Source organism: Pelophylax lessonae (genome assembly GCF_965119305.1).
Source record: "Pelophylax lessonae genome assembly, chromosome: 9".
NCBI lineage: Eukaryota > Metazoa > Chordata > Amphibia > Anura > Ranidae > Pelophylax > Pelophylax lessonae.
In genome coordinates this window covers 119,176,916-119,204,846 of record NC_138776.1, presented here as the reverse complement: position 1 = coordinate 119,204,846, position 27,931 = coordinate 119,176,916, and the positions used below count along the sequence as shown (strand labels likewise).

The 27,931-nt window shown below is 41.8% G+C and overlaps 1 protein-coding gene across 1 annotated transcript in view; it reads left to right on the top strand.

Annotated features, from left to right (window-relative positions):
* The window catches only part of PCDH15 (protocadherin related 15), a 1,730,880-nt gene that overhangs the window by 1,560,928 nt on the left and 142,021 nt on the right, over positions 1–27,931 (top strand). The window contains exons 28-29 of the mRNA XM_082269384.1: positions 11,913–12,128; positions 16,227–16,315. Of these exons, the coding sequence (XP_082125510.1) occupies positions 11,913–12,128; positions 16,227–16,315 (305 nt within the window). The remainder of the gene's footprint in view (positions 1–11,912; positions 12,129–16,226; positions 16,316–27,931) is intronic.

Below are 27,931 nucleotides of genomic sequence, written 5' to 3'. Positions count from 1 at the left end.
ATTTCAAATGTGTATTTTATTGTTGTGCTTTAGGCCTGCTCACCGCTAAATGGTAATGACAGAAAAAGTTTTTTATTCTATAAAATGTCACAAATATATAAAATGCTCTATTTGTGCAACCAATATATCTAAAAATCTTTAAAGTAGAACTCCAGACTTTTTAATGTTTTGAGTGCAAAAGGGTAAGAGCCCTTTTTTTATTTTATTGCTGTCTGTATCCCTGTTGAGGAATTTCCTCTCACATCTAATTTTTGCAACGGTGATACCCAAATCAATTATGGGACTTCTTTTTACTATCGTGGGGGTAGGTTCAGATTCTTTGTCAGATTTTTATTATTGTGTACATGAATAAAAATTACAGAAAAATGTTAGAAAGTCTATATATGGGGGGGGGGGGGCATGGCCTTACCGTGATGAAGTGAGGACGCATCTTCTGTGAACTCCTGCTTTCCTGAGCCCTGCTCATGTCCTGCAGCAGCCCTTCTTCCTATACTCACCCTCCAGCGATGCCAGCGAAGCGCAGACCTTCCACCCAGCCACCCAGTGGGGTTCCCGCTCGCTCCACAGACCTCCGGCACCTCTTCTCAGCCATGCCGTGGGGCCGGCATGAGGTGGGCAAGATGGCGGCAGACCGCTCCTCTCCCAGCACCACGCTGCCTCCCGGACTGGGCTCTCCCTCTGGAACTCCGCTTCTCCAGGTACTGGGGTGCAGCCCAAACCCATTCCTGCCATATGCTGCTTTCTCCCCCCACTCCACTGATTCAGGGGATCTTGATGGAGATTGGGACTGGAAGGCACACATTCGGGCCTTTCCCACTAAGACTGAGATTATCCAGTTAATCACCACCACGGTGGAGCAATCAGTAACACAGGCCTTGGAGGGGCTGCAGGCTGACACAGTGGCTTTGGGTCATAGGGTGGGTTCACTGGAAAGTGGTCAGGATGATTTATTGCACTCTCTATCAGCCGTGCAGGAGACTGCCTTAACACACTATACTGCCCTGAATACTTTAATGGATCAATTGGATGATTATGAGAACTAAGACAGACGCCAGAACATTCGCATCAGGGGGCTCCCTGAAGCTAACAGGACCCCTGACTTGCTCCCCACAGTACAGGGCATATTTCACCAGGTCCTGGGAGACAGAGCTCTGGATCTCATAGAAATTGACAGGGCGCACAGGGCCCTGCTCCCTCTGCCACAGGATGGGGAGTGTCCCAGGGACGTTATCTGCAAGCTCCATAAATATGCCCGGAAAGAAGCAATTATGAAAGCAGCTTGACCGTTGCCTGTCATTGATTTTGATGGAGCCTAGCTCTCCCTGTTCCCTGACCTGTCCCGCAGAAGACTCATGCAATGGCGCTCCCTGCATCCACTGTTGGACACTCTCCGCTCCCACCAAGTAATCTATAGATGGGGATTTCCCTTCCACCTTACAGCATCTAGGAATGGCAAGTCTGCTGTCCTGAGGAGCAAGGATGACCTTCTGCGTTTCTGTACCATTTTGTCCCCCTGACGGATTTTCCTGATTGGAGGCTTCAGAGTTCCATCCCCCTGCCACAACGGCCTGAACGGTTGCAGCAGAAGGCGGAGAGGCTCGCACCGTGGCTCTGCCCACGCATCTCAGCCTGACTGGTTGCACAGTCCTCTTCTGGGGTCTGTGTGCTGACTCAGCCTTTTTCTTAGGGTGCCCAGGCACCCCTAGTGTCCTCTTGCTGGTTATTACACTTTGTTTTTCCACTGTCTCCATTGCAGGGGGAACCTTTTCTCCCCCTGTGGTCTGGGGGGCGGGGCTGGGTCCATTTTGGCCCTGGCCCCCCCTCGGCCTGCTGCAGGACATGTTACAACTGTTATTATGGTTCGCCTTTTTTAAGGCGCATTTATTGGGTTAATGCTCGGGGTTGCATTGCTCACCTCCCCGTCCGTTCAGTCACAACTCTACAGTAGGTGGCCCCAAGCGCTTGTTGCTCTCTAGGGTTTTTTTCTGGTAGCTGCTCCATTTTTGGCTACTGGGGAACATGCTTATAGTATGTTCCACCATAGCGGTGACGGTTTTTGTCTCCTTTCTTCTGTCTTTTTCCTTTTCCTTTTCCCTTTTCTTTTTCATTTTTTCTACTTTTCTTTTTTTCTCCCGTATCCTGGAGGTTCATGGCTTGTGGTTAGTGAGTGGAGCAATGCACCCAGGGGATTTTTCTACTCCTCCTGGCAGAGTCAACTGGGGGCCGTATCTACTTGTCTATAAGGGTATGCCACCGCTTCGTTTTCTGCTTTTCCATGGCTGATGTTTTGCGCGTGACCTCGTATAATGTGCGAGGACTATGCTCTCCCAACAAGGGGGGCAGGATGTGGCAGGAACTGCGTCATTTGCGGCCTGACATACTTTACCTTCAGGAAACGCACTTCACTGCCTCATCCACCCCACGCTTGCCTACTCAAATGTACTCTCAATGGTTCCACAGTGTGTCCCCGATATCTAAAGCCAGGGGGGTATCCATTGCTGTACATAAGACTGATACCCTTTTGGACCCAGAGGGTAGATTGCTTTTCTTAAAGGATACTATTTTTGGCCAGATGTATACTTTTGCTAATTTACTTTTGCTAATTTATATGCCCCCAATGCTAGGACGGCCTCCTTTCTGTCCTCTACCCTCAACAGACTGAAGGGTTTCAGGGAGAGCATGGTTTTGCTTGGGGGTGACTTCAATGTGGTCCTTGACCCGATACTGGACTCCTCCTCAGGTCACTCTCCCCTCTCCTTCAGGGCTCAGAGACACCTTAGGAAGTTGTTCAGGGCACTACACTTGGTGGACTGCTGGTGTGTCTCCAACCCAGGGGCCAAGGACTATAGCTATTATTCCAAGGTTCATGATATGTACTCTAGACTGGATCTTCTTCTGGTTGACCAGTTTCATTTGGACTCTGTTTGTTCCGTTTCTATAGGGTCGATTACCCTCTCTGATCACTCCCCGGTCTCCCTGTCCTTTGTGCCTCCTGGAGCTCACCGTGTGACCCGGACATGGCGCCTTAACGAGAATATTTTGGATGACCCCACCATATTGTGATTGGTTGCTGAGGAGTTGCGCTCCTATTTTGAGCTCAACTCCTCTTCAGACGTGTCTTTGTCCACAGTGTCGGAGGGCCACAAGGCAGTGATCAGGGGGGTTTTAATCTCTCAGGGCTCCAGATTGAAGCGGCAGCTACAACAGGAGATCTCAGATTTCCTGGAGAAGATCCATGTGTTGGATTGAAACACAAACGAGCCTTGGCCCAGGAGGATGCCCAAGCTTTGGAATACCTCAGTGGAGGGCCCGGGACAAGCTACTGTACGTTTCCGGGCTCACCACTTCTACGAACATGGCAATACGTGCGGCCGCCTCCTAGCCCGCATGCTGCGGAAGCACGCCACGTCCACGCCCTGGAGACCTCGGAGGGGGTGGGTGGTCAGCTCATCCCAGATCGCCAAATCTTTTCAGCAGTTCTAAGAATCCCTGTTCCATCTTCCTTCCACTGGGGGGGATAGATTGGATAGCGTTCAATCCTATGTTAGGGACTCTGGCATACCTCAGCTCCCGGACGGGGTTCTGGAAGATCTGGAGGCTCCCATCACTGAAGATGAGGTGAGCAGAGTGGTCGCTGGCCTGCCATCGGGCAAGAGCCCGGGGACGGACGGGTTCACAAATCAGTATTATAAGGGCATGTTACCTTCCCTGGGATCTCAGATGTGTACGTACTTTAATGCGATTTCCCGGGAGACCCCCCTTCCCTCTGAGGGGTTGCTGGCCCATATCGTAGTGTTAAATAAACTGGGTACAGACCCCCTTTATTGTGCTAATTACAGGCCCATCTCTCTCCTCAACACTGACACCAAGATTTTGGCCAGGATACTGGCGTTGCGCCTACAAGACCATGTGGCCGCGTTGATCCATCCTGACCAGGCGGGCTTTATGCCCCTTAGGGAGGCCCGCGACAATACCATTCGGGCCCTTCATATTCTACACTGGTCTTTACGTGGCCCAGATGAGAGCCCGAGTCTGGTCCTGTCGTTAGACGCGGAGAAGGCCTTTGACAGGGTGGATTGGCTGTACCTGTCAGAGGTTCTTCGGTCTCTGGGTCTCGGGACCCGCATGTTGGGCTGGATCCTGGCGTTATACTGTGGTCCGGGTGCCAGAGTCAGGATGAATGGCTTTCTGTCGGATCCCTTCCCTAGTTTTAACAGTACCCAACAGGGGTGCCCTCTGTCGCCTCTTCTTTTCACCCTGGCCCTGGAACCCTTTATGCGGAGTGTGAGGGATGCGCCTGAGATTGCCGGAATCATGGTGGGTTCCGTCAAACACAAATTGCCAGCTTATGCTGATGACCTTATTATGTGTCCCGACCCCAGCTCTCTCTCCCTGTGCTTGTACGTGAATTGGACTTGTTTGGAGGGCTCTCTAATTTCAAGATCAATTACGATAAATCTGAGATATTGCCCATTTGTATACCCCCGGGCATGGCGGAGACGTTGAGACGGTCCTTTGGCTTTAAGTGGTGGGAGGGTTCCCTTTCATACTTGGGCGTGCACATTTCTTCTGAACTGAAAACGCTGTACGATAGGAACTTTGGTGACCTATTGGCGCACATTCATCTTGATCTGGACTCTTGGGGCGTCGCATTCCTTGACTTGGTTTGGGCGCATCAACGTTCTTAAAATGACTATCCTCCCCTGACTTATTTACTTAATACGGTTCCCATACAACTGCCTCATCTCTTTTTTAAACGTCTGCGTCGTTCCTTTTTGAAGTTTGTATGGCACAACAAATGTCCTCGCCTAGCCTATGCTATTCTCCGGAGACTGAAATTGGATGGTGGGGTGGGGTTGCCTGACATCTCACTGTACTACAAAGCAATGGCCTTGGTTCGTATGCTGAATTGGGCACATGACTCCATGACTAAGCCCTGGGTCCCGCTGGAGAAAACGTTAGCGGGCAGGAACTTGTCAGGCACGCAGTGGATCCCGGGGAGTGATAGGGGGCTATCTGAATGGACTTCCCCACTGATGAGGGCGACGCTCTGTATATGGGATAGCCTTAATGCGGATGCGGACTTTTCCTCTGGGGTATCCCCCTTGGTGCCCCTAGGAGGGTTTCCCTGGTTCTCTCCTGGCGAGGATGCCCGTTTTTTTCGTGCCTGGGGTGGGGACGGGAACACTTATTGTGGCAAGTTTGCACCTTCTGGCAAGCTGTTGTCATTGACGGCTATGCGAGAACGCTTTGGGGACTTTCCTATGTCTGACTGGCGATATAGACAATGGACTGACTTTATGGCGAAACTCCCTGCTGCGCCCCGCTTGATAGATCAGCTTTCCACCCTGGAGAGATGGTTTGTCGACCCTCCGGAGTCCCGACATTTACTTTCTCATATGTAGAAATTGGCCCTAGGCACAGTTTCTCGCACGGCTCCCTACAATGTTCGGGAGTGGGAGAGAGAGTTAGGAGTGGAATTCTCCCCCCCGCAGCTCACCAAGATCTTCCTCCTAACCCATGTCTCCTCCATTAGTACCAGAATACAGGAATCTTCCTACAAATTTCTAGCTCGCTGGTATAGAACGCCCTCTAAATTGCTTCAGATGTTCCCGGGCTCTGATTCACGCTGCTGGAGGGGCTGCGGCTAGGAGGGTACTTTTCTCCAGATATGGTGGGATTGCCCCCTCTTGCAACCCTTTGGGGATGCTATTCACCCCTGGATACAGAAATTGGCTTTTACCCCTCCTGAACATACCCCTCTGCAGTATCTGTTTCATGACACCCACTCCTCCATTAAGAAGTATAAACGTAGTGTAATTCCGTTTTTGCTGAATGCAGCTAAATGTTTGATCCTGAGGCATTGGAAGAATGGAAGAGAGAGGTTAACTTAGTTATGAAGGCGGAGAGGAGGGTACTGACTTTGCAGGGGCAACAGACTCGCTTCAAGGACGCATGGACCGGGTGGATGTTTTACTCGGAGGAGATCTCAGACACCTAGATTAGACCCCTGGGAGGGAGGCCTATAGTCATCCTCACAGAGTGTTCCCCCCTAGCCGGGTGCTGCATATACACTGCCCCTGTGTACTCCAGGTTCTCCTATTTTTTTCTCGTTCTATCTCCTTTCTTTTCCTTTTTCCCTGTTCTTCTTGGCGGATGTGTCTTTTCCAAGGCTTCTCATTTTCCTGTGTGATATGGCTAACACCGCAGATGCTTGCTTTTAACTGGTACCGGTCGCGATTCTACCTGGCCGCTCCGGGGGAGTTTCTCCGGGGCTTGAGCAGGGTAGCTGGGACAGGACCATCATCAGGTTTATTCTCCGTTCGGCCATTGGGCACCATCCTCATATCACTAGAACTGTCTGCATTATACGTGACTGTGTTTATTATTCCTCATCTGTGATGTGCCGCCATAATGGTTATGCTTCATCTGTTATAGCCTTGTTTGAAACTCTCAAAAATAAAACGTATAATTATAGCCCAATCCGTGTGTCTCAGTCCAATGTATTATACATTCAGCAGCGCTTATACACACACCCTTAGTGTATGCAAGTATGGGTATTCAGCCTCTGAAACAGTTCAAAAAACACAGAGACTGTTAAGTCCACGCATATTCAGGAACCATCAACAGTCTGTCAAATCCTCCTCAGATGTCAGGCACCAGTGTTTCCACACAAAGGACACAAAAGCCTCCACCACACCGACTGTGCTCCCCTATGCAATGGACACTCACCACATTGCCTTTTAAATCAAGCCTTTATGCATTAGCTGCATGAGCCCTTGCTTCAGATTAGTCTGCCATTTCCAGAGTCTATCCTTCCACCAGGGATAATCCCTGGTGGAAGGATAGACTCTGGAAATGGCAGACTAATCTGAAGCAAGGGCTCATGCAGCTAATGCATAAAGGCTTGATTTAAAAGGCAATGTGGTGAGTGTCCATTGCATAGGGGAGCACAGTCGGTGTGGTGGAGGCTTTTGTGTCCTTTGTGTGGAAACACTGGTGCCTGACATCTGAGGAGGATTTGACAGACTGTTGATGGTTCCTGAATATGCGTGGACTTAACAGTCTCTGTGTTTTTTTAACTGTTTCAGAGGCTGAATACCCATACTTGCATACACTAAGGGTGTGTGTATAAGCGCTGCTGAATGTATAATATATTGGACTGAGACACACGGATTGGGCTATAATTATATGTTTTATTTTTGCAAGCTTCATTTACAGTGGCAGCTAGTGTATGAAAAGGATGCACATATTTATATGATTTATATGATTTTATAGTATCTACCAGATTTTATGAACATTTTTATCTTTTAGTGGATGAAAATTTTACTATTGTGATTTTATTCAACAAACACTGTTTTATTTATCCACAAGCGCCGGGCGGGTGGTTGGGGTTTTTTTAGCTTCAGACACCTTTTACCTTGTTTGAAACTCTGTTTGTTCTTTCAATTCCGTGTTTTTGTAAATTTGAAAATAAAGATTATTTAAAAAAAAAAAGAAAGTATATATACATGGATTTTATTAAAATTCAATTTCTCTTCTTTTTTTCTTTTTAAGTCAATACATATCAAGGAGCCCAAGCCCCCACCCCCCCCCCCCCCTTTATAATCAGGGGTCTAGGAATATCACACAAAAAGATACAGTGAATATCATCTGGATTAAGTATTTTTGTATATTGTGATATTCATTGTAAATATATAGGAGGTTTTCTTATAGCCCTGATGAATGAGGACCATTTGAAGCCACAAAATGTGTTGGATTACACTGAATGTGATGTTTTCTTTTTCAATATCTTTTTTGAGGATATGAGGCTAACTGCATGAGTATAGCCATTCATAGATAAATCGAAAATTGGCTGGTTCAGCAGGAAGTAGGGACAGGTACCCTGGCTGGTAGGGACAGTACTAGCGGCAGGGAAAGGTTTCTGATGAGGAGGGAAAGCTTAGGGCTCACAACTTCTCTGGACACCTGCCTTTTTGGGCACAAGACAGCCAGGCCACATTTTTCCTGTATGTTATTCCTGCTGCACCACGCTGAATCCATCTAGAAGCATAGTTCTGCTTCTATTATCAGTTCAGTTCAGTGGTTCTGCTTCTATTATCAAAAGTTATTTCAAATATTATAATAATAAGAACATTTACATTGGGTATTTTTATGCATTTCTAATATATTTGATTAAATCGCAAACAAATGTATAATGTACATGATTACTGCTCAACCTTTTTTCTTGCTTAGACTGTAGAGTTTGTTTTATATTTTGTTGATACCAGTACCAGTCTGGCATCTCATTTTACTGTCCTTTGTATATTCACATTAAATATTTAATTGCATAATTTTGGACTGAAAGTACATTTTGATGAAATCATCCACATGTCTCCTGCTGTAACACCATAAAAGCCACTGGCTTGCAAAATATTGTAAGCCGTTCTAGTGTGTGACTAATTGCAGGACCTCAACAATAATAATCATAATGCACAATTAACCTATTAGCTGTAAAAAACAAACAAAACAAAAAAACAGCCAACTTCACATTTTACAGGTTTAATAAAAAGTCCTGCAAAAAGACATTATAATGTATTGTCAATCCACCATAAACACCAACAAACAACTAGTCAGTGTTTGAGCATTAACAATATGTATATTCACAAAAGTCTCCTCCATTTTTTCTTTATTCCTTCAATAAATAAACAGTTTACTGGCATGTCACTTATTACAGAGATGCAGTGCTATTTAAGGAAAATGTCAGAACACTTGTTTTTCTGTCTTTGCGTAACATTAAATTTCCTTAAGGACTACCAGCTGCACTGTGTTTTGGAATTAATAGATGTATTCAAACAAAGATAAATGCAGTTATTTTTCTGAACAGAATTCTGTTAGTTTGCCCTTGAGCAGGAAATAACCTCAATTATTCAGTGTAAATGCAAAGAATGTCATGGGTCAAATCATTTATGCCAACTTTACAGAATTATACTCTGTTGAAAAAAAAAATACAAATTGTTTTTTTCTGACTTTGAGTGTCTAAGTAAATTAAAATAGTCTTATGATTATTTCCTGAAGTATTGACAGAATCTAATGTAGTAGCACTTTTTATTGTCACTTAGAAATAACAATGGCAGCAAGATTCACACTGAATTTACTTTGGGGGACAATATTCCTTTTTCTTTTTTCTTTTTTTTAAACTTTTTGGTGAATGAATAGGGGTACCGTGTACATCATATTCATTCACATAGGGGGGCTGAATCTGGGGACCGCCTTGTTAAAGGGAGCTTCTAGATTCTAATAAGCCCCCTGCCCACAGACCCCAACAACCACCAAGGGTTGTGGGGGAAAGGCCCTTGTCTCCAAAAACATGGGGACAATGTGCTTTTGGGGGGAGCACCACCTGCACCAAAGTACCCCCACATGTTGTGGGCATGTGGTCTGTTATGGCTAGGGAGGCTTGCTTGTTAATAAGGTTCTGGTGTGGATTAGGGGGGACTTTCACGCTGAATTTTAAATTAATATTTTAATGTCGGCATTATTTGTTTGTATTCTGCTGTCAGCAGGGAATTTCGCTGACAGCAGATGAGTCTTGGTTGTCAGGGATGCGGTGGCTGGGAGCCAGCTATTATCTAAAAAATTTGAATAATTAGTTTCAGTTCGGTGCTTACAAAATCCAAATGAAATAAACTAATTTTGTTTCATTTGTTAATGTTTAATTCGGATTCACTGAAATGTATTAATGTTGTATTTAGATACACATGTCTATCTATATGTGAGCTGAACAATTATGTAAAAGTAAAGTACAGATAGGCAATTTATGTGACTTCGGAATGAGGTGTCAAAATGTTGTGTGATTCCACATGCAGTTTTAAAGTGGTTGTAAACCCTTAGATATTTCCAGTGAAACGACTAGCCTCAGGTGAAAAACAGAGATGAAACAAATCCTCCTGCAAAAGTAAAAAAAAAAAAGATAACATGTCATATGAAATAAATTGCTGAATGCCTTCTAAATATGCCCCCCCTGGTGGAGGGATCCTGATCCTTGGACTCCCCAGTGTCCATTTTTGAAGGTTTTGTAGGATGGGTAGAATGTGTTTTTTCACAGCCATGGTCGAATTAGACTCCGTTCACACTATGTCGGATCCGACTTCGGGGCGACCTGTGAAGTCACGTGCAGCGCGACTTGCACGGACTTCATAAAATGAATTTCTATGCAAGTCGCTCCAGGTCGCCCTGAAGTAGTACAGGACCCTTTTTCTAAGTCGGAGAGAATTGTGTCACTCTTATTAGAACCGTTCCTGTACTACACTATGGGACGCGACGGACCGCGACTTGTCAGGCTGACAAGTCGCGGTCCAAGTCGGATCAGTGTGAATGGGCTGTTAGAGGATTCCAAGGTCTTCTTGCATAAAGAACACATTGTCGGCAGATAAAGAGAAGTCCGGTACAGGGTCAATCTCCACAAGGAGTAAGGGTGAATTGTCCGCATCAACTCCAGGAGATTTGGTGTTGGTGCAAATTAAGTCGGTCAGGGATTGTGGATTTCCCTGCAGCAGCATCTGGTGCATCAGCATCTTTTTGGATGTATAAATTGAAGTGTTCCACTAAGGTTTTTCCCTGACACTTATTTTTTGAAGATTGTATTTATAAAGAGGAGGAAGCCATTGACATTTGTTTAGTGATGCTTTTTGGTGCATTACCCCTTTGAAGAGGAGTTTACTAAAAAGTGGACACCTCCACCTATAGTGGATCCTTTAGTTTCTTGATTAAACAAGGCCACAGTTATACTGGAGAAAAATGCTTCATAACTTAAAAATCCCACAGATTGGAAGGCAGAAGCAGTCATTACTGTACATCTATGTGCACAGTTCTTGCACAGATCATTGCTGCATCTGGTTTAGCATAAGCACTTGTTTCATAAACCTTAACAGAGCAGGTAAAATGCGTGTCTAATGAAATAACAAGTTTCAATGTTTATATAAATTTGGATGATCAGCTGATACAGGAATGGTCACCGTTATTATTAACTAGTATAATGTGAAACACATCAATATAATTTCTTACCCCCACTGTGATTTTTACCTTTTTTGTGCTATATTTTGATGTATTAAAGTGCACAAGGTGTGCCGCCATTCAGAGCATTTCTTTATTTACAGTACGTGCAGCAATGCCTGAGATTATCTTACACTGCTTTCTATTAGGTATCATATCTATTAGGTTAAAGGCACAGAAGTCCCTAGGTACAAAAATGCTCTGCTATTTTTCATGAGAAATTCCAGGCAAATACTTATTGCCACCCACCCACCTGAAATCCTTTCATTGAACAATTGAGCTGGATGGAAAATTGTTGGCGGAACAGCAGCAACTGGTATTGACAACTAATGCCAGCTGCAAAAATACCATAGCCTCAGTGAGAGATTTGTCTAACTGTGCTGTATAATGTGGATGGAGGGATCTGTTTGATTGCAAGCTGAAAAACAAAACAAAAAAAATATGACTGTGCATGGCTAGCTTAATTTAATTAACAATTAACTTTTTAGAAAAGTTAAAAAACAATTAACATTTTAAAATGTTCCCTAAGGAAAAAAAAATCTTCACTTTTTGGGGTTCATTTGGAGGCACTTGGCAGGGTTTAGAGCTCATCAAACACTCACTTACAGTCACATTGTGAATGTACTCTGGAAGGAAACTGGACAAAAACTACATGTGGCAAACAACCCCATATTCAGCTTTATTCAAGTATTTTCAGTTGGAAAAAAAGAACTGGAACATCTCTCTGTCAAAGGTACTTACAAATGCTGGTTTGGAGGACCTCTTTTTGGTCCTTTATTGCAGAAAGTGGTAGCATAATTAAGAAGGGAAACATAATTTTGGATTATATTGAAGAAAAAACAACAGTACCTTTATGTATGATTCTGTTCTTATTTCAGACTACAGATAAAGACACTGGAAACTACAGCAGTAACAGCTATAAACTAATTGTACCAACCATTAAAGATGGCAAAGAAGGTTTTGTGATTGAATTCTACAGTGGTGTCATCAAAACAGCAATGCTCTTCAAGAACATGAGACGGTCTTATTTTAAATTTGAAGTGGTTGCAACAGATGATTATGGAAGAGGTTTAAGCAGCAAGGCAGATGTAATTGTAAGTACACTTGCAGTATTGCAGAATTTTGTTTCTCATTACTATCATGACAAAATAAGACCTATATGTGTGTTGAGCTGCACAAAGTTACACATGACAGTATACGGTATATATGCTAAATCAGGGTTCATCTAAAACAGATTACATGTCTAATTGTATTTGCTCTGGGTCTAAATGTTTTCTCCAACTTCAAATAAAAAGTCCTATTTGTCAGAAAAAAATGCATGTTAGGGGGGAAAACTTAATTTTGTAAGCTCATTGTTCTTCTTGAAATAATTGTAACTGAGACCCCAAACCGGAAATAGCTCAAAGAGACCCTTTTCAGGTAGAAGCACAGAAAAAAAATAATTGTAAATGCTTACTTCCTTTACATTAAATGTTTTTTATTCACTTGCAATGTGTCTTTTAAATGTTTGAATACTCTGGGAAGAGTCAATTCTCTAGAACTCCCCCTAAATGTCAGAGCCCTCGTATCTTCTGGGAGTGTCCAATTATTTCCTGATGGCCCAGCTACTTCACCCCTCTTCTCACCTCCCTACATAACCTTGCATGTAGTATTCTCTAAGCTTTTTGAATGTCTAAACAAGGGAGACTTTCACAGGTAAAAAACATTTCAAGAAATACATCAAACACACATATACAGTAATGGGAATATTTTTGCTAGAAATAATGGCCTAGTGACAAAGTGCCCAAGCCCTTTTTTAGTTAAAGGGATTGCCAATTGTTTGCCATAGTGGAACTCAAAGTAAAATTAACCGGAGTACAATACATCTGGTGCAGGGTGTCTGCGCAGGAAAAAAAAAAATAAGAATAACGTTAGAAGGATTGGGGATGATTATAGGAGTCCCAAGTACAGGGAAAAAACTGCACAGGGTCTCAGGGGTTCATGTTGATGTGTGTACTATTGCAGTTGCCATTAAAATGTATGCAGCTGCATTGCAATGAAAAACTCATTTTGGTTGATTTATGAAAGGCAAATAGACTATACTGTTTGCAAGTTCAGTTGCACTCATTTTTCCCAGAGCTTGATAAAAGCTACAAAGCTCTGCTGATTTCCATCATCCAGTCATGTGCAAACAAAAATGCTGTTTTGTTTTTTTCCTTGCACCTGATTGGGTATTCTTTACAAAGTGAAGCTTCACCACATTAACTATGCTTTGAAGAAAATGAGTAAACTGCATTTTCAAACTGCACAGTCTATTTAGTAAATCAACCCTAGTGTTTCGCAAGAAAAGATTGCATTTAGGCTGCTTTGCCTGCTGTTTACATGTGTCTTATCTGGACTTGCTGCATCCAAAGAAATGCAGCACAAAGCAGGTTAACTGCAGCCTCTGAATTGCCATGTGTACAGCTTAACCAAAGACAATGGAACTTTTCTGCCTTGAATTTGACATACATTTAAAGCGTACTACAAATTAAGTACAGAGGCCCTAATGGAAATAATGAATTGAAATAGTAATCACAATACCAGGGTTCAAATGTAAACCCCTAATGCTGTAATTTCAAAATAATTTTGGCAGCCCAAACATTAAAGTACAAGGTGATTTTGCATCCTGAAGCAAATTCATAATTATCCTAATGTATAGTGTAAATCAATGAATAACATGATTAATTTGTAATTACTTCTGGTGCACTTTTACATCTTACATACATCAAAAAAGTCAAAACTGAATTTTACTAGAAGCAAATTAACTTCTAAATTTTTTAGCCCTTGGGTTTCTCAAGCTGTTGCATGATTTGACCTCAAGTAATCATTTCTATGAGTCCCTGGAGTTTGAAAAAAAGTATCCAGTATTAGGCTGTAATATAAAGAAAATCGGATGGCAGTACAAGTTTCAGACATTTTTCCATTTCAGAAACTTGCATGGATTAGGTGGCCATTTGTAAATCTTATATTGCCTTTCAAGACAAGAAACCTATTAATTCTTTTCATGTCTTGAGCTTTCAGAATATCTTAGCTTTCAGGTTGAAAAGCAATTTTGTTTTCTAGCATGACAGCATATCATGTGTTACCTAAGTACGGATGGCTTGTCAAAGCTATTGATCCCATTCCAAAGAATTGAGCTTGGCATTCTTGAAGTCCAGCTTCCTAGAGAGAGTTTGAAGTCATTCCTTACAAAGTAAAACCCTTGGACTAAAAATTAAATGTTATTGCTTGTGTTCATACTTGCAAGTAGACATAGTTTTTTGGAATTTAAAACAAACACAATCTTTTTTTCCTCTCAGATGGACTAAAGAAGAGCTGAAAAATATGTATTTAAAAGTTACTCTCTGTAACTCCTGAAGTACAAAGTGTTGTTTATCTTTTAAAATATTTTGTTGTATATTTTACAATCTGAAAAATAGGAACAGATTTTTCCTCAAATTTAAATATTTTTTTGGCATCCAGGGGCTTTCCACAAACAAATCAGGAAAGAAAAATCATATTGATAGTACAGGCTACAGTTTTTCAAATATGCACAACAAAACATTTTCACATTGCTAATGTATTTTTATATTTTTTTATAAAACTATGCAGTACCAATCGGTCCATTTATTTTAGCCAAATCCATTTTTTTTTTTATTTACAAGCTTACACTAGAAAGATATTGAATAATGTATGTTAGCTAATGATACCCAAGTTCTTTTCAATTAATACTCATCCTCCAACTTTATTTGATTTTCTTTAACACAACCTTGTTTGCTTCCTTAGCACAGTTCCTTGTAAAAGGAGAAAAAGAATATAGTATTAATATTTCATACTTCGTTACTGATAAAGTAGTAAGTGGGCAAAACCACAACAGACCTCAGGGGACATGTATCTCACACCCAGAAGATTGCAAGAGTGAAAAATTTCACCAGTGCACAATCCCAGAAAAGTAAATATTTTTTTTTTTTTGCAGAGTGCTTTTATTTAATTTTCTTCAGGAAATCAACAGGCTCACTTTAAGCTGAAAGACCTATCTTTTAAAAAAAACGTGTCTTACTGCAAATGTAGGTTAACTTTCAATACAATATGGATGGTATCGTATGAGTATCCATAAAAATGTCCAGGAGTAGATAAGACCTATGAACTTAAAGCAAGGAAAGTAATCCTCCCTTAAATCTATGCTAAATTGATGTCATTTATCAGAGGGTAAACAAGTCGTTAATTTTACAAAGCAAAGTGCTACATGACAACATATTCATATAACCTCAACCTAACTGATCGAGCTGTTTAATAAACAGCTAATGAATTCATTGCTTTGGGGTTGATTTACTAAAGGCAAAAAGGATTTTTACTTTGCAAGTGAATTTTCTATTGATCCATTATTCCTTGTCAAAAAACTAGGAGCTTATGTTTGAATAAGTTGCATGAAGCAAAGAATGGTGCTGTTAAGATGGCTATTGAAATTACACCTAACCTTGTCCCTATATTCTGATTGTATATATTTAAAAATGTATATTGTTATTTATAGTAATAGGGGCACCACACAAACATTTTGCACAGGGTGTTGTGTAACCCAAAGTTGCGATTGGAAAGAACTAGATAAAACAAAAGTTAACTGTAATTTGAATTCATGTTCTAAAATGCAGAAAAAAAGTGACCTGGGCTGACCTTTCTTAACACATTAAAATGCACTACATCCTTCACAGCTGAACTCTCTTCATTGCACTATTATGTCTTCTATGGCCTGAGGTTTAAGAGCATTCAGGTTTGCAATAGTTGTGGCTTAAGTGAAAAATGTATACACATTAATAAATATATGTCTTCAGTATCGATAAAGAAAATCCCTAGCTGTATAAACAGTGTGTGCTTTTTCTTGTAGTGCAAGATCTAAATATGAAAAAGATCTAAATATGAAAAAAGTTCCATAAAATGAAACCTACATTTTTTCTAAACATAAGCAAAATAGGTCAGATTTAAAAGAAACTGTTTATGGAGCAGCTCACACTTCCAGCAGTTGTGTTTGCTAAAATAAAATCAAGGCTTCCAAGCTCCTACAGCTTTCAGCACAAATTAGTAATTATTAGTTTATATTGCCTACTATGGAGAGGCAAAAACATTTATTACATTTTATACTAATAACATAGAAGACCTTCAAGTTCTAATGGATTTTCTTGTCTATATATTTTCAGGTTTCTGTGGTTAATCAGCTGGATATGCAAGTTATTGTCTCTAATGTTCCTCCTACAGTTGTGGAAGAAAATATAGATGATCTTATTAGGTAATGAAGACACTTCTTTATTTATTATATTTACAATGAAAATAGGCCTTCACTGTTAAAGATACTGAATTGCTTAGACATCAACTAAATTCTCACCCAGTATCTTACTGTATATTTGCATATTATTTTAAAACTAGAGAACATAATATCACATGCAACCATGCTTGAGAATGTGGTGGTTAACAGAGAGATCATACTGTATTTTCTGGGTTAATGACATGAACTCTTCTTTTTCCGAGACTTCCAGTGCTTGTTACAGCTGTTGCATGTGCCGCAGATACCGAATGTGATGACACTGTCATAAATTCCAAGTGGATGTAGGGAGTAACTTGAAAGGCATGTCACAATATTGCTGTATTTGCTTGGTGTTGTTTAATGACTTGCATAATCTGTTCACAGAATTGTTAGGTTTGCTATCTTATAGGGCTTTTCAACTACCTCTTTATCATGTTTAACCACTTCCGGACCGGAACAATTTACCCCCTTAATAAACCAAACCATTTTTTGCGACACAGCACTGCGTTACTTTAACTGACAATTGCGCAGTCGTGTGACTTTGTACCCTAATAAAATTGATATCCCTTTTTCCCACAAATAGAACTTTATTTTGGTGGTATTAAATCACCTCTCTGAGACCTGATTTTTTTTTTTTTTTTTGCGCTATAAATAAAAAGCGACAATTCTCAACAAAAAAAAAAAACAATATTTTTTGCTTTCTGCTATATAACATTCCCAATAAAAAAAAATTAAAAATTAAATTTTTTCATCATTTTAGGCCAATTTGTAATCTGTTACAAATTTTTGGCATAAAAAAATCCCAATAAGTGTATATTGATTGGTTTGCGCAAAAGTTATTGTGTCTACAAACTAGGGGAAAGATTTATGTCATCTTTATTTATTTATTTTTTACCAGTATTGGTGGCGATCAGCGATTTTTAGTGGGTTTCTGACATTGCGGCGGACAGATCAGACACCTAACTGCCATTTTTGACACTTTTTGGGGGGACCAGTGACATTACTACAGTAATCAGTGCTAAAAGTTACTGTACTAATGACACTGGCAGAGAAGGGGTTAACACCAGGGGCAATCAAAGGGTTAAATGTGTCCCTAGGGTGTGCTTTCTAACTGTTGGGGTGGGGGGGTGGGCTTGCTGCATGAACACAGAGACCTGTGTTCCTAAATAAGAGGAACACAGAATCCCTGTGTTCATAACTGACAGAACAGTGGTCTGCCCTGTTTAGAAAGACAGACCACCATTCTGTCTCCTACCTACGAGCGATCACGGGTGCCCAGCACGGGGGCACGGGTGCCCGGCGGCAATTGCGGCTGACGGACCTGCCGATTAGATTCCCCTGTGGTGAATGGGCTAGCGGCCCAGTGAAGTGGTGTACTGGCATATTGTTTCGCAGGACACAGCCGACCTGTTAAACTATGGCAGGAGGGTCGACAAGCAGTGAAGCGATAACTATATTTTAAAGGCTAAGTTCACCTTTTCAGAAAAAAATAACAAATACACATATTTCTGCAGATAAAACATGTATACAAGGATAACTGTTCTTTCTGAGAAAGTACTTTACCCATTATGTAAAGCCCAAACTCTGGGAATTACAAAAAAATACTATTTCAGGGCCCCCTTTACCCTATTCCTTGCTCCGGTATGCTCCCTCCATCTATGGGACTGGCCCACTGAGACCTCTTCTATAGTACGCTCTGGGCAGGGTGCTGGTCCTTGAACTCACCCTGTGTGATGCCATTTTGGGATACAGCAGCTGTGTCAGTGTAACACTGGGACTGCCAGCATGGAGATGCCTGCAACACCTGTGCATCCCCATGCCGGGAAATTGTGGCCCTGCAGAGAGCATATATGTATTTACCCCATGTGAATGAGGCCTAAGACAGTCAGGCTGAAGGAGTTAGCTTACAGTTAGTACTATTCACTGTCATTTTACAACTCCCTCCACTAGCATAAGGCTATGTAAACTGAGCTCTGTTGTCATCGCACTGCAATGGGTGTGCTTAACCTAGGACCGGTCAGTCAGTGTGTCCTCAATCCACTTCTGGACCAGAATGTGCAGATTTAAAAAGCACAGTGCTCTAAACAAATTTTCCTTTGTCTGGGCTCTCTAGCAACAGCCTGTCCAATCTAGTATATCTTCTCTTTCACTCAAGCTCCTGGATGGTGAATAACAATGAAAAAAAATCAGTTGTCAGTCACTTCCCTGGTACACACCTCCACTGCTGTTATGACTCAAATAATCATAGGAATGGTTTATTTTGTCAGCTGTATGTCACAGCTGAGTGATATATGAATGGCATAGATACCTACTGGGGGTGAACCAAATGTACTTGGGTTTTGTTGAAGGCAGGTTCTGTGGTTCAGGATGTTTGGCTTTTGAATCAGAACCCCACTGAAGTCAATAGGAGCATAATGTTAAAGATCAGTTTCTAGGCTAATAGACATGAGATTATCAAACAAATTACATTGGGGTTGGGAATTGCCTTAGGGAACATATACTAAAGTAAAAAAATAAGTAAAAATTAGATTTTAATGGAGCAGAAATGTTAAGTATGCCTAATGTAAAACATTAAGAATGCAAAACTCCTTCAAATAACACGCCTGGAGGATGCCCTAACCTTGGCTTTAGCCACTTTACTTCTGTTTGCAAACAGCTAGGGATTTTCTTTATCTATACTATACATTTATCTTGGATAAGGGTCTGGTATAGATGTCAACTGGGGACCCCAGACAAAAATGATTCTTCAAGTCTGGTATGGAGTTTAAGAGGGAACCCTCACAAAAATAAAAAAAAGTGTAGGGTCCCTCAAAAAACTCACATTAGACCCTTATCCAAGCATGCAGCCTGGCATGCCAAGAAAAGGGGATGAGTGTGCGGCACTCCTGAACCATACTAGGCTTCATGATCTCCAAAATGGTCAGAGAACATTGCCAAGGGGAACACCCCTGGCAAAGTACCTTTTTCCCATTTTGATGAGCACAAGGGTCTTTTCTCCACAACTCTGGCACTGTGATTGTGGGGGTCTGTGAGTGGGGAGCTTATCAGAATTTGGAAGCCTTTAACTAGAACGGGTCAGCCAGAAAATGTAAATTGTACATAGTACCACTAATAATACACCAAACATTGAAGAGTAAATAAGAACACACACAGTTTTTGACAAGTCCTTTAATTAACCCCCCCTCCCAACAAATCCACAATGTAAATACACCATCAATTATGTTGTAGATTGTTGCAGATCCACATCAATCACAATAAACGGTGGCCACTGTACCGAGGAAGGGAACAAAAACCCACCAACACAATCTGATCACGATGTCTGCCTATGCTATGACTTTATTAATCAAATATGGTCATGCTCATATACGGTCAGTGACATCACCCAACATCAACAGACAGGCATTTTTTATTACTAGATGACATGATTGATGGTGGATTTACATCAACCCCCCAGCAAGGACCCTTCCAATGTTGAAGGCATGTGGCCTAGTATGGTTCAGGAAGGAAGGTCGCAACCTTGCCCATCCCCTTTCCTGGCCTGTCAAATTGCAGGCTCAGATAAGCATTTGTTAAAACTTTCTTGGGGGTAAACCACTTTTTTGTCTTGATATTTGCATTAGACTCCTCCTGAAAATCTGTATCTATCCATCTAAGACCCGAAGGAATTGGAACTTGGGGGATCCCAACAATTATTTTTCTTTTTTTTTCTCCTTGGGGTCTTGCTTAAAATTAATAGCAGACCTTAGGGACATCTTTTATATTTGTATTGTAACAGGGCCGCTAATAGGGGGGGCTCAAGCACACAGGGGGGCCCACACAGGGAGGCGATTAGTGATGAATGACATTTACAGAAATTTTCCTCCAACAGCTGAAAGCTGATATCTCCCCCTCTGCCTGCTGCCAGCTTTTATCTGCTGAGAAAGAGACAGTTGTCCCTCACTAATCCCCCCTCCCTGTGTGGGTCCCCTCTCCCAGCCCTGGCTCTAATGTTAGCTCTGCTCCTGAGTTTGTTATCTCTGTAGCTTTGTTTCTCTCCCTGCAGTTCTTCCTACACTCCAGCTGCCAGCTTTTATCTGCTGAGAAAGAGACAGTTGTCCCTCACTAATCCCCCCCTCCCTGTGTGGGTCCCCTCTCCCAGCCCTGGCTCTAATGTTAGCTCTGCTCCTGAGTTTGTTATCTCTGTAACTTTGTTTCTCTCCCTGCAGTTCTTCCTATACTCCTTGTCCCAGCCTGTATATTTTTTCATCTCTCGCCCCCATTACTCTGTCTTCCTGTCAGCGTGACAGCTGATCAGCTGATTTCCGATGGGGTGAAGAATTTGCTGTTACACTGGTTCCATAGCTACCTGTTATCTTGTCCCAGTGTAGTTTAGTGTGCTTTATGTAGCTGGGCTTCCTACTTCTCTCCCCCAGACTGCTTCCTGACCTATGCAACTTTGCTTCTTCTCCCCTTAAAGCCCCGTTCACACGATAAGAAATTCGGCCGGGAAATTTCATCCGACGACCGATCTGCCGATTTTCGGCTTGTTAGTATGGTGCTTTTGACAGCCGACTCCGACTTTTCGGCTGACAAAATCCTGGTGTGCAGGCATTACAATTTTTGTCCTCCGTCAAAACACGTCTGATTTTCGTCTCATTAGTACAGATTTCGATGGGGAAAAATCTTATAAGCAAGACTAGGCATGCTCAGAGAGAAAGAACACATACAAAGCAATCCAACACATGACATCACTTCTGAAGTAGAATTCTGTCATACGGGAAAATTCGTGTGCAGTCAAGAGCACATTCCAACCAACAGACACGCACTCTGGACAAAATACGGACGACCGGTCGGTGGAAATTCGTGGCGTGTGTATGAGGCTTAACTGCCAGTTCCCTCTTCATCCATGTATAAACTCCTTCTATTTAACCATTTACTAACTGATCTGGCAGTAGTAAACTTTTTTTATCTTGTATCTACCGGTAAGCCTATAATAGGGTTTACCTGTAGGTATAGTGAATATCTCCTAAACATAGCAGCCTGTGATAGCACCAGCGCATGCCCACATGGAAGAAAAATATATTTAAAATATATTTTAAAAAAACATTCTTAATTTATTTTTCCAAAATATATTGGAAATATATTTGAAATGCTACAATTTTGGCCATATTCAATATATTTCAATTTTTTTTTCCCTAAATATATTAGAAATATATTTTTCTTCCATATGGGTGTGCTCTGCGCACTTAAAGCGGAGTTCCGGCCTTACACCTTGTAAGTATGAGAATAGCGGTTCTGTAAAGGGCGATGGATTAGTATTATAGGGGTATTTTTAGTTAAAAAGGGTATTTGAGGTCGGAACTTCGCTTTAATGGATGACATACCATCCAATGAGAGAGCTGTGCTGTGACCATGACACCCGCACGCATGCATGGGAGTTACCAGAGAGAAGACCAGATGAAGATGGAATCCCTCTTAGTAGTAAGAACACACCACTGGAGAGATCTGTTTTTTAGGTTAGAAAAATATAATTAAGGGCTCATTCCCAAAGGTACTCTGGCTGTGTGAAGGAGGGGTTTGGGCTGGAAAAATCTGTCATTCTAGGGGGATGCAGCGCCTGTACGAACACAGCCACAGGCCCTAATTGGACAGGTGTCCAGGTGAGCGGTCCCCAAATGCACAATGTCTGTAGACCTTCATCCCCATGCTTGTCAAATTAGGACCTGCAGCTGTGTTCGTACAGCTCCAGGTGGCTCAAGCTACTTAAATGAACCACTGATTCACACTGTACAGACCACAGCACCCATATGCATGAGACTAAAGACCTCATTCACACACAAAGATATATTTATCTACTCAGTTTCATCTTTTAGATTTGGCAGGAATTATGTAAGTTATGTTGTATTTGTGTCCGCTAATAATGATTTTATTGTATTTTTTTATCAAAATATAGCTTTAATGTTTTCTTGGGGGGGGGGGGGGCTGTTAGGTAGTCTGTATGGGACCCTGCAATTTCTATCAGCAGCCCTGTATTGTAACACCACTTGGAGATATGTGACCTGGGCCACTAATAAGGCAGTACAGCCAGCCCTCCTGTACTGGGCCTGGGCCCCATCAGTTCAAAAGAGGGGCCCGGGCACCTGTTGGACAGAAGGTCCTGCTGTACTGTCTTATTTCAGACACCGATCCTCTCCTGCCTCCCCCTGCAGTGCTGCCAGCTTCTCTTCTTTCCCCATCTGGCTGCACTGCAGGGACATTGGTTCTAGCACATGCGCCCCTTTCATCTGCTGTCCAGACCCCCATGTGTGCCCCTTTCCTCCGCAGTACTGCCATCTGCCCTCTTCTCCTGGTGGCAGCTGCTGCGGGCACACGGGGATGTTTCAGGATGGAGTGCGGGGAAAGGGGCCAGTAAATATGTAATTTATTGACCGCTTTCTTTACCAAATGAACACAGTGAGCGACCAGTACCAATCACTCCTGTGTCCATTCATCACTAAAGCATAGTGTTTACTAAGCTTCAGTTTGTGAATGAGCAGCGAGCCTAAGGCAGTTTCCTATTCATTAATTTTTGCAGCTGAGGCTACAGAGAAAGGGACTGATAAATTATGTCCTCAGTCACTTTCAGACGGGGGAAGGGGGCCCTGTCATGTAGGCTCTATGGGGCCCCCATGATTTCTAAAAGCAGCCCTGAATGTGACTTCACAGAAGGACAGTAATTGCTAGAAACTTCTCCAAAAGGAATAACAACAGCAGGAAAACCCTTTGTTTTATAAAAGTGGGGAAGCGCTTAAATACTAAATTAACCTTTCCGAAAAAAATTACATGTTACACCCATATTTTGGGGTGTTACGTGTGACATGTTACTATGCAGCACCCCCACTAACCCCCTACATCCCCCATGATAGCAGGCTGGGATTCTTCTCACATTTTATAAAAAGGAGCAAACTCTGCCCACACAGACACATCATTCATTCTCAGAGATCTGTTATTGAATGAACTACAATTCCTGGCTGCCAATGCGACAAACAGCTTATAGTTATAGTTACAAGTACACTGATCCGCACCCTTACAGTTCACTGACATTTCCTGCAGCTCAGTAACTGTCTGACCATTTGGAGGTATGAGCAGAGAGCTGTCAGGAGTGTCTGCAGGAGTTTAACATTGGACCCGTGATCCACTGATGGCAGGTGCAATGCTTTCTAAAATATAATAAATGTATTTTTTTTTACCTGCTAAATGTGCATTTGTTAGCCTTTAACCACTTCCCACAAACCAACCTACCTGTACGTCGGCTAACAGAAGTGGTTATACTGGGTTGTACCATTTTTTGGAGCCAGCGGTCGGCTTTCAGGAGATAACAGCCGATGTGACTTAGCAGCCGCTCGACCTTATTACAGCGAATGGGAGGGGACGTCCCCCCCTTAAGCCGCCTTCTGTGGCTCTGTTCCGGTCTCCCATCCCTCCAAGAAACCCCAGCAACCAGCCGACAGGTCCGCCGGCTGGTTGGAGTCCCGAACAAAGCCAGATTCAGCTTCGATCAGGTCTCTGATCATGTCACAATGTCACTTCTGATTTACTTGGCTGCCAATGGCAACGATTAAAAAAAATGTCAGCATTCAAAAATGCCAATTTCGGAATTTTGAATACTTTAAAGTGCAGTGGAGGGTTTTGGGGTCCTCCGATCCCTCCATAAGGAGTACCTGTCACTGCCTATTACTGTCACAAGGGATGTTTACATTGCTTGTGACAGCAATAAAAGTGATCAGATTTATTTATTTTTTTAAACAGTGTTAAAAATAAAACATTTAATAAAAAAAATAAGAAAAAAATGTATAGCACTCACATCCCCGTGAGCTCGCGCACGGAAAAAAACGCATACATAAGTCACGTCCGCAAATGAAAATGGTGTTCAAATGACACATGTGAGGTATCGCCGCGATCGACAGAGCAAGAGCAATAATTCTAGAAAAAGACCTCCCCTGTAACTCTAAACTGGTGATCTTTAAAAAATATTTAAAGTGTTGCCTATGGAGATTTTAGGTTAGGTATCTATTTACTCGGCGTGACATCATCTTTCACAATATACAAAACAATTGGACTAACTTTACTGTTTAGCTTTTTTAAATGAAGTGAAATTTATTTCTTCCAAAAAAATTGTGTTTGAAAGATTGCTGCGCAAATACCGTGTGACAAAAAATATTGCAACGACCGCCATGTTATTCTCCAGAGTCTTTGCTAAAAATATATATATAGTGTTTGGGGTTCTAAGTAATTTTCTAGCAAAAAATACTGATTTTAACTTGTAAACAACATGTGTCAGAAATAGGCTTAGTCCTTAAGTGGTTAAATTGTTGTGGGATTGTTATATTTGTCATTCTTTACCCCTGTCCAGTCATCAGAGATAAAAGTAACACAAGTTTAAATACAGCTTTATTCAAAACTTTATTCAAAACTAAACAAAAATGTGTTTAGCTTTATTTTTACTTTGTGACCCTTTTCTTTGATATCAAAATGTTACCTTTTAGTTTTCTCTCTAAAATTAATTTCTGTCAGAGTTTATTGCTTGCTGCAATTTTTCTGACTTATCTAACTACTTACCCAAAGCAACTGCTGATAATTTTGCCATACCAGTAATTATTTATTGAACACACCAGAAAGTAAAAGACAGGCATTTACTAAGTCTATGCTGACTGCCTACAAATCTGGTTCTACACTTTACTAAAGATAAAAATGTAGGAAAGTTATTTGTTACACACACAAAAAAAATGTGAATTATCAAACAGGCACTTAAAAATTGCCATTTAACCACATTGAGCAGTTTTTTGACTGGTCTCCACAGTTTGGCTGTGCATCCCACAGTGGAAAGGCTTGGATACAGTGTTGACATGGCACTTGCTTTTTACCAGAAAAGGAGCAGCTGTTTTTTTCTGAGAAAATTGAACCTGTACAATGGACTGAGCAAAAGAGGGCTTTTGCATTATATTACCAATACATTATATACAAAAAAATGAGGCTTTACATTTTTCTAACTTGTATTCGCCCTTTTAAATAAGTCTGAAAACTCTCTAAAATTGAGTTTGTCATAAATTTTACAACATTCTTACGTAAAAAATTCAGCTGTAAACTAAAAAAATAAATATTGGAAAAGTCATGTTGTGAAACCACAGCTCATCAAACATCCTTGGAATTGATTTTATCTGTAAAATAGTCATAATGTATGCTATGCAGTTTCCATAAACACTATAATTTCAAAGTCTTGCTGTAAACCTTGAGAGCATTTTACACTCACATCAGAGGAAAATGCTAAAGTTGTTGATGATCATTTTAGTATGTTGTATTATTTATTAGTATACATTAGTGCAATTGAAGCATACTGCAAGGTATGAGATGGAATACAGACAATGGTACACTGAGTAATGCCTGGCTTGCGATTATAGCTATTACACATCATGATCCTTTTAATTCTGTTTTGTAAGATATCATACAGTTGTAGAGAACCAATGTATAATGCTTTCCTGCTATGGGTTGGTGCTTGTTCTCTATTCTTAAGGCAGTGGTGGGATTCAAAAACTTTAGTAACCAGTTCCGACTTTCAAGCATGGTGTAATTTTTTTTATCTAATGTCAGTTAGGGGTCCAATCTGTCCGCCGCAATGTTGCAGTCTTGCTAAAAATCGCAGATCGCCGCCATTACTAGTAATAAATATTCAAAAATGACATAAATCTTTCCAGTAGTTTGTAAATGCGATAACTTTTGCACAAACCAATCAAAATACGCTTATTGCGATTTTTTTTTTTTTTTTACCAAAAATATGTAGCAGAAAAAATTGGCTTAAAATGATGAAAAAAATTGATTTGTGTGAGTTTCACACCCTCAGGGGTCTCATCATCCCTGTAGGGCAGCAGTAGGGCCCCCGGAACTCCCTGTAGGGAAAGAGTTCCTGGTAGGAGATAGCCATGGAGAAGCCTTAAGGGGAGAAGGGGTTCCTGTCCCCCAGGGGAGAAGGGGTACCTGTCCCCCAGGAGAGAAGGGGTCCCTGTCCCAGAGGGGAGAAGGGGTCTCTGTTCCCAGGGGAGAAGGAGTGCCTATTCCCAGGGGAGAAGGAGTCCCTGTTCCCAGGGGAGAAGGGGTCCCTGTCCCCAAAAAAGGAGTCCCTGTTTCCAGGGGAGAAGGGGTCCCTGTTCCCAGGGGAGAAGGGGTCCCAGTCCCCAGAAAAGAAGGAGTCCCTGTCCCCAGGGGAGAAGGAATCCCTGTCCCCAACGGAGAAGGGGGTCCCTGTTCCCAGGAAAGAAGGGGTCCCTGTTCCCAAGGGAGATAGAGTGGGGTGGGGGATGGGATGGAGTGAGGAGAATATGGGGTCATCTCACTCACCATTCCCAAGCTGCAGTGCACTCATCCTCGGTCATCTGGGCTCCCTCCAGCAGCAGCACGGATGGCTGATCAGCAGCATATCTCCGACTCCGAGGGCGACCTGTGTATGACAGGGGGGAGGAGGGGCTGGCCTTGCAGACAAGTCTGCTGTGTCCTCCGGCTCTCATAGGGCTCCTGTACAGCAGCACCTGTGTGTATGCATCATTTGCGCGGCAGCCGACTCGGGAGTGGGGGCGGGACTCTGGCTGGGGAGGAGATGTTGCTGAGCGCGCTGAATTGGAGAAGCCAGCTGAGCACAGGGGCGGGGAATTTCAAATTGCCGCCTGGTTCTCCGGCTTGCACACCGGTTCTGTGAACTTGTTAAATGTTAGTAACAGGTTCCACAGAACCGGTGTGAACCGGCTGAATCCCACCACTGTCTTAAGGGTAACAATTACACCAGCACCCCCCCCCCCCCCATCTGTGTGATTTTTTTTTCCATATCTCCTAATTACTATATCGTGGAAAACACTATCATACAATCATCAAATTACTTTTTGCATAGTTTATTAGAAAACTACTTGCTCCGATAACTGTCGATAATAGCTAAGAATAGAGGTGAGCAGCGTTTTGCTATGTTTAAAGAATACTTTCTCACATAAATGATATAAAAGTTGCAGTTTTTTCTATTGGCCTGCATATGACAAAAACGATTTAAATTGGTGAATATAGCTGTCATTTCCATGAAGTGAGATTTGTAATTAAGTATACATTAACCTTTAAACTGTAGACTTAACAAAAGCTGTTGCTTCAAGAAGCACATAAACTTGTCCAGGCGAAATCATTTGTGTTTTCATATATATATACATGCTTAATATGTTTTTTCTTAGAACAGTTACATTTCAACTGAATTACACAGGAAAAAAGAAAAAAAACTTGTGAATTCACTTTTCACACTTCAATTACATACCCTTTTTTCCAAAACAATTTCTTTTAAGTACAATCTGTAAAGAGATGGGATAAGATTAATAAAGATTTGCCTAAAATTAAAATGCGTGAGTGTACAATGTTATTAGGTATAATTGACGTTGTAGTTCTTATTCGTTTCTCTTCACAAACAAGCACTATTGCTCACTGGGAGCTTGTATTCTATTCATTTTTCATTACAGTGTACTTGTAAGCATAGATATGTGGGTGATGCCACCACTGACTTGCTTTTCCAGGTGCTGCATTAGGGTGTATTTACTGTATAAAACATTTTTTGAATTGCAC